At 31.2% G+C, this 7,500-nt stretch overlaps 1 protein-coding gene across 5 annotated transcripts in view; it reads left to right on the top strand.

The window, feature by feature from the left end:
- Positions 1-7,500, top strand: part of Papst2 (adenosine 3'-phospho 5'-phosphosulfate transporter 2) — a 17,087-nt gene that overhangs the window by 6,611 nt on the left and 2,976 nt on the right. For 3 of the 5 annotated variants that reach the window (XM_043016988.2, XM_043016985.2, XM_043016986.2), the window contains exons 4-8: positions 31-127; positions 686-851; positions 1,153-1,343; positions 1,508-1,689; positions 1,823-1,977. In XM_043016988.2, the coding sequence (XP_042872922.2) occupies positions 31-127; positions 686-851; positions 1,153-1,343; positions 1,508-1,689; positions 1,823-1,977 (791 nt within the window). Of the gene's footprint in view, positions 1-30; positions 128-685; positions 852-1,152; positions 1,344-1,507; positions 1,690-1,822; positions 6,510-7,500 lie in introns of those variants that run through there. The other 2 variants (XM_086556486.1, XM_086556488.1) reach the window with 1 other exon arrangement.

The following is a 7,500-nucleotide window of genomic DNA, read 5'->3' as shown; positions in this document are numbered from 1 at the left end:
ACTAATGCCTATTCTCCGTTTCTGTTTCAGAATACCCATGCAAACTTACCTTGTCATTGCTGTACTAACTGTTGGTACTATGGGATTCTCTAACTCCTCAGTGGGATATTTGAATTATCCTACACAGGTAGGAATATGAAGTGTGGATGTTCTGTTGAGTTGTTAGTTTTTAATGATAATTCTGTATATTGACTATTAATGTATGGGCTGTTCATAACTTCCTGTTTTCCTCATGGAAATAGGAATCCCATCAAAGGAACACCATAATACAGTAAAAATTATGTTGAAGGTCAGACTTATCACACATTTTCATAAGGTTCCATTGTGTCTGTAACTTCTTGCTGAAATGTAAATAAAATCACTAATTACCTGATGGTATGATATTATAGAAGGCAGATAGTTGATCCAAATAACTAATTGCCTTATTTTTTATTTTTCTAAGGGACGTGAGATTAATTGGTATGTTTTTTGTGCTTAATTAGGTTTGGTGGAATGAGCATGTGTTTCTGGTATTTGTTTAATAATTTTTTAATAAAAGAGATATGCAGATTTTTCAGTCAGACCAATTCCAGATCATATAATATGAAATTAAATTATTTTATGTTAAATATTAGTACTTATGTATATTTTCAGGTACAGAAGATACTGAGCAAGAACAAAACTTAACTAATATGAATTTTCACAGGTAATATTCAAGTCGTGTAAGTTAATACCTGTGATGATTGGGTCGATGATCATCTTGGGAAAGAGGTACACCTTTCCAGAGGTGGTTGCCTGCATCTGCATGAGTTTGGGGCTCATCTGGTTTACTTTAGCAGACTCCACCATTCAGCCAAATTTTTCTCTTACAGGTATGTGGGGTTGGTGTAAAATAAGGAATACTGATTTGATTGATTTAGGTTTCTTTTGATATTTGATGTTTGATATAATTTTGAATTAAAATTGATTTTGTTTATGGACAGTGTTGCACTTTAAATGTATTTTGATACAGACTTGGCAACCGAATAACAAATGTATAGAAAATGTGAAAGCTAGTTCATAAATACACAAACATGCATACACACTCACACACACTCTCTCTCTTGCTGCTACCTCACCTCTCTCTGCCTTTCCAATTCCATCCTGTTGTTATAATGCATTTACTCTTCATAGGTGTTGTGCTAGTCAGTTTGGCATTGCTGTGTGATGCTGTGATTGGCAATGTTCAGGAAGGTGCTATGAAGCAGTATGGTGAAGGAACAACACATGTTGTCCTCTACTCTTACAGTTTTGGATTCTTTATAATCTTAGCAGGGCTTGTGTGTACAGGCCAATTATTGACAGCTATACCATTTGCTTCTCAGGTAAGACATTTCATTTTGTCATCACTGTAATACATGAAAATTTATATGATTTGGCTATCCTAATGGTAGAATAATCCTGTGAAGAATTCTTTGAAATATAGGAATAAAGTTTTGTGGTTATTATGTTCATTATTATTATTATATAACCTTTTTTTTGTATTTAGTATCCATGGGAAGTCTATGGCCGCTCAGTGCTGCTATCTGCTGCTGGGTTCTGTGGAGTACAGGTGGTGCTAACTCTTGTGACAATGCATGGTGCTCTGGTGGCTGTCACTGTTACAACCTTCCGAAAAGCTGTCACGATCTTCCTGTCTTTTGTACTTTTCAGCAAACCATTTACTGTACAGTAAGTTCTGAGTACTGTTTTTGGATATGTGATTTTTTAGAGATCTTACCTGAATGATTGAGTTTCATAGAGAAATATAGAATCTCTTCTGATATAATCATATATTTTAGTCATATTATTTATTCTTTCACAGATATATTTGGGGAGGCCTGCTGGTAGTGGCAGGTATCTACCTCAACATCTACAGCAAGAAGAAGAAGGGTTCTCCATCCATCTTAGTCTCGTTGCAACAGATGTACATTCAGGTCCAACAGCACTTTGCTCCCAAAATCAGCAGTATACACAAAGGTGATCGGAAACTGTTGGATGTGTGAAGTCCTGGCTTGTGTGAGAAACGTTTCTGCACTGAAGAGTTTTTGCAGTTGCATCCTAAACATTTTTTTTTTTTTCCAAGGCCATGGGTTGAGAACAATATTGTTAGAGAAGGCTAGTGATGGAAATAAAAAAATACAAAACTGGTTGGACACACATTTCAAGACCATTAATTTCCAGCTATCAGTGTAGAGTCATTGTTTCTAAACTATGCCTTTTTCATTACCGACATATACTTCTAGATCTACAATTTCTGTCCTGGCTAGGTAGAGTCATCCGATATTTGCCCCTGCGCCTCGTTTTTTTTTATCACCCTTGGAAAAGTTAAATTATTGCTTCCAAAGGATACTGCAGTTCCCTGTATCTGCATTAAGTGGAATGTGTTTAGGAGATGCGTCTACATGTTTTCTCAGGTAGTTTTGATTTATCTTCAGCATATAGTTATCCTTTAGATCTCTTGACTTGTGTACAGATGATTTAGGAATGAAAGGGATTATTATTGTTGTTATTATTATTGTTTTTATTATTATTATTATTATTATTGTTTTATTATTATTTACTTTTATTTTTATTTTTCATTGTTATTATTATTATTTTTTATTTTTTTATTCTTTTTTTATTATTATTATTATTTTTTATTATTGTTGTTGTTGTTATTATCATTTTTTTTTTTTTATTAATATCATTATTATTATCATTCTTTTTTTATTATTATCATTATTATCATTATTGTGATTATTGTTATTAACATCATCACCATTATTATTAATATTATTATAATTATTATTATTATTATCATTATTATTATCATCATCATCATCGTCATTATCATCATCAATATTATTACATGCAATATTATATTCAGTATTAGTCTATTTAGTTTTTGTGATATTGAATGATGTCATTAGAATAGTGTAACAATATCTTCCAAGACTTTGCCTATTATTACCATTATCATATCATTGTTATCTAGTTATCAACATCATTTATCAAAATGTTTTCATTGTCAGTATTGTCGTTGTTATCTTTGTTGGTGTCGAAGTCATCATCTTGAGATTTTGTATCATGCTCATTATTATTGCTATTTTGTTGATATTATAATTATTATGATTATTATTTTAAAATCATTGTTATTATGATATTATTTTTGATTAACAGTTGTAGAACTACTATTAACGATAAGGATAATGATTCTAATTACCATTATCATCATCATTACTATCATGGTGATTATCATCATAATAGTTATTAAAGCTTATTTTTTTTTTAGATTTTGATATGAAGAACATTATGTCAGTTCTATTTTATTATATCCATATATGGGTCCACAACTATTCATGTGTATGTATTTATTGAAGTGTGGGGTATTGTATGAGTTGAAAAAAATGAATTGACCTATTTCAAATATAATATATACCTTCAAATTATTATTACCATTCAGGACAAATAAACAGTAGAGCAGCTAACAGCTCCCAGGAATAATTCCTATTTCATGGTAGATCTATTTTGCAGATTTTTTTTCTACTAGTTATGTCATGTAGAAAATGGACTAGAAAAGGGATTGACTTAAAAGGAATAATTCCAACATGCAAGATATTTCATGTTGTTCCCTGATAGCTTATCCATTGAAAATCACCAGTCGAGAAAATCGAAGTCAGAATTGAGAGGGATTTCAAAGTAGAGTGAAGCTCATTAGAGGCTGATTATTGGAATCTGCTTTAGGATTTAATGATTTTAAAGACCAAAATGTAGTGTGAAATCTTATTAGAAGAAGCTGGCTATTAGTCTGTCTTTGGATCCAACAAGTTACTAAAAGACTGCCTTGTTTTTTCTGCTATTTTGGATGATAAAGACATCACCAAGACTTAATAGATTTGCCTATATGGTCCTTTGTTTTTTCTAGCACAAGATATTTTTGCTTTGGCACGGGTTAATTTGCACAAAATAGTATGCAGCACAGATAATTTGGCATGGCTTTGGTGAAATACACACACATAGAATAGGATTTCTTCAAGCAGTGAAATATATCTCATGTGCTCTTATGATTGTAGGTGCTCCTAAAAATGCTAGTGTAATGACCTTTTTTGTTTTAATTATGATTGCTCACTGAACTTTTATTTTTTTCTACATTTACTAGTTATATTGTTTTTATTATTATTATTATTATTATTATTATTATTATTATAATGATATTTATCATTACTATTACTATTACTATTATTATTACTTTTACTATTATTATTACTATTACTATTATTATTACTATTACTACTACTACTACTACTATTATATTATATTATTACTATTACTATTTTTATTTTTTATTATTAATATATTCAGTGGTTATTCATTTATTTATAATGATCATTGTTATCATCAGAATAGATTCTTTATGAATATTATGGTAAAATTTATATCATTTTTATTTATTTATTTATTTATTATCTTTTTACTTAAAGGGTCATGGCTAATGTTGCTATTGTTACTGTACGACTGTAAGTAGTTATGCTTAACTCATTGCGGACGGGTGTGCCTTACAATCTAACTGAACGGGTGGTCTTCAACACTGGCGACACCAGCTAAAAATTAGAGAGACAGGGAAAGTGTTTTCTCCGCCTTCCAGGTAGTGTGGAACTAGCTCAAACAATATTTTTCCATATATCCATCACAAAATGCGGGTTTAGGCTGACTTTGGAACCTTGTAGCTCTGAAGCTAGTACGGTTACAACCATAATACTTCACGACTGTGTGCATGCTTCAACTGTGAGCAAATCCCGATGTCGCATCATGTACACATTGACACCCGTCTTTTAGGCCTAATCGGTGCCGTCATGTATGTCATGGCACCCGTATGCAATGGGTTAATGAGATTTTGGGGGGATAAAGATATTAAAAGTATTAATGTTAGAGAAATACCAGTTACTACTTAAGTGCTAGTAGACTAAGTTTATAATTTCTGTGGTGAAAGTTCAAATGTTAGTGCATACTTTACATATTACAGGACTATTAGGATTTTCAGATGCTGGGTTTTATGTTAGGGATTTGCATTATCATTGTACTTTGATAGTACCTGCTTGTAATGAGTATTTCTTGAGGTAATAGGCATTCTCTTTCTTTTTACCTGGGCCAGTGTTTTACATATAAGCATTATATAATTTAGTTAGCTGTGCAATTGTTTATATTTTTAGAATCTGTGGTCTCTATAGTAGATCATATAGATAATGTTATATGCATACATAAAAAGCAAGTTATAGTTTTTATGTTTAGCTCTCTGTTAATGTATTCATATGTTGGATTTGAAATTGTTGTTTTTCAGATTGTCTTACGAATTTCAGTCTTGCCTGTTAATTATAGGCACTTTACCTTTATGTGAGCTATCACTTCACTTTTAAAAGGACAAGTGTTTTATTTAATCAGAGTGCAGATTTCTAAGGTCAGTGGCTGATATTGGTCTTCAGTTTATATTCCTATAAAAGACTGGTATTAGAGTGATACTATTGTTAAAGATGTATTCAAGTTGATAAGGTACTTTGAGAATGAATTGTTAAACTTTGAGTGCTATTGTAATTTATAGAATATATGTGATTGCCCATTTTCAAACAAGAAGAGGAAAACTCTTCCAGTATGTTTTACAGTGACGTATATATGATGATAGAAGTTCGAGCTTGTAACATCTGTAGTCACATTAATTAGATGCATGGTTACAGTGCTGTAGATTGATAAATATGTAATGCTAAGAGCTATTTTTGTTTCTGCAGCCTTAGCTGGTGTAATTCATAGAATTCAGAAGAATTTTTAAAAGAGATAGATGAAGAGAGAACGGCAAGTGCAGTGGCATTGTAGTTAGTATCAATATGTGTTTGATTCTGGATGAATGTTGAATTCTTTTTCTGTGTAGTTTACCCAATGTTTTTTTCATATTTTTTCTAATGAATTGAAAGATTCATTTAAGTTTATATTGTACTGATTTTTCCCCCCGGAAAAGGTGCTTAAATCATATGAATGTTTAGGAACTTCATCAATGCCTTTATAGCTTTTTATATCAAGTTTTCTGTGTTAAAACTGGTCCGTCCTTTCATATTTGTATGATGGCAGTCCTGTTTTTACTTTAAGGCAAAAGGATTTTTTTAAAATCAACAGTGGATAGATGGTGTTATTGTAAATGTAACCAAGCTGTAATTTTGTCCTCTTTAATTGTGAATATTGATGTATGAAATATAGTATGGAAATGTGTGTATTGGGATATGCTTTTCACATGTGTAATTGCAAAATGACTTGATAGTTTTGTATGTAAAAGAGAAAAGTAAATAAAAATAAAATGTTATTTTGATTTTTTTTTAATTATATTTTTTCTTCTAAAGATGATGTTAAACTTTATAAGTATATATTTTGCATTAAGCTTTGTGTAGGCATTGTAATGTTTTACTAAAGGAGTGGATCAGAGTCATTAAAAGAACTATGTCTGTGTAATGTGTGGAATTCTCCTCATTCAATAAAGTGGAGTTTGATATTCCAGTTTCATTTTCTTAGATCAGTGATGTATTGTTCGTGATAAAGGGATATGGAAATTAACCCTCTCTGGACGGGTGGTACAGTACTGTACCGCTCATTCAAAAGCCCAGTGGCCGGGCGGCACAGTATTGTGCCAGCCATTTAATTGATTTAGGCCTAATAATTCGAACGCCCCGGCATTGGGACATTCAAGGCTGGAATGCCCCCGTCGTAAGTGGGTTAACATTTGAGATAAGAATTAAACAATAAATCTGAAGAGTTTGATACTTGTACAAAGGTTTTCTCCTCTTAATAGATATATTCTGTGATTACTGAATTACAAATTTAATTTATAATTTATTTAGGAGTATATATTGAACATTGACCAATCAGTGTATGTTGAATAGCAGAATACTCTTTCAGTTTATTTATGAAATGTTACAATGGACTTTATTTATAAAAAAAGGAAACATGGTGTCCAATATTCCCTTAATCATATGTCTGCATTTTTCTGGCAAAGAAATGTATTTTATTTTGTAACATTAGATACAGGAGAGTTATCCTAAAGATATGCCAAATGATAATTTAGAAAAGGCCTACGTAGACAGGGAGACAGGGAAGTAGTATATGACAGTTTAAGATATTACAGGACACATATTTAGCAAATCTACTTAATAACAGAATAACCTATTGAAAGATAAGATAAGGTAAGCCAGAATACATGAAAATAAAATTTCTGCCCTTGTATCGTGATAAAGTGTCTTGTCACTCAAGCTATTTAAAGATATTATGACATAAATGATAAATGAACATGATAAATTTGCTAATGATGACTGTCTGTGTGTTACACACTGCTAATCTGCTTACTGATAATAAATATATATTGACAGTATGAAATGTTGACAAAGATTTTACTACTTAAAGGAAAAGAGAATTTCAGTGTAATTAATATATTTTTTGCCTAATTCAAGGTTGCTTTGAGCAATTTGGTGTATAAATGCATGGAAT

The sequence above is a fragment of the Penaeus japonicus genome, unplaced genomic scaffold (assembly GCF_977035675.1).
Source record: "Penaeus japonicus unplaced genomic scaffold, GWHDUDI00000001_assembly GWHDUDI00000032, whole genome shotgun sequence".
Lineage (NCBI taxonomy): Eukaryota > Metazoa > Arthropoda > Malacostraca > Decapoda > Penaeidae > Penaeus > Penaeus japonicus.
Note: the sequence above shows the minus strand (reverse complement) of the source record. Positions and strands in the feature narration are given on the sequence as shown.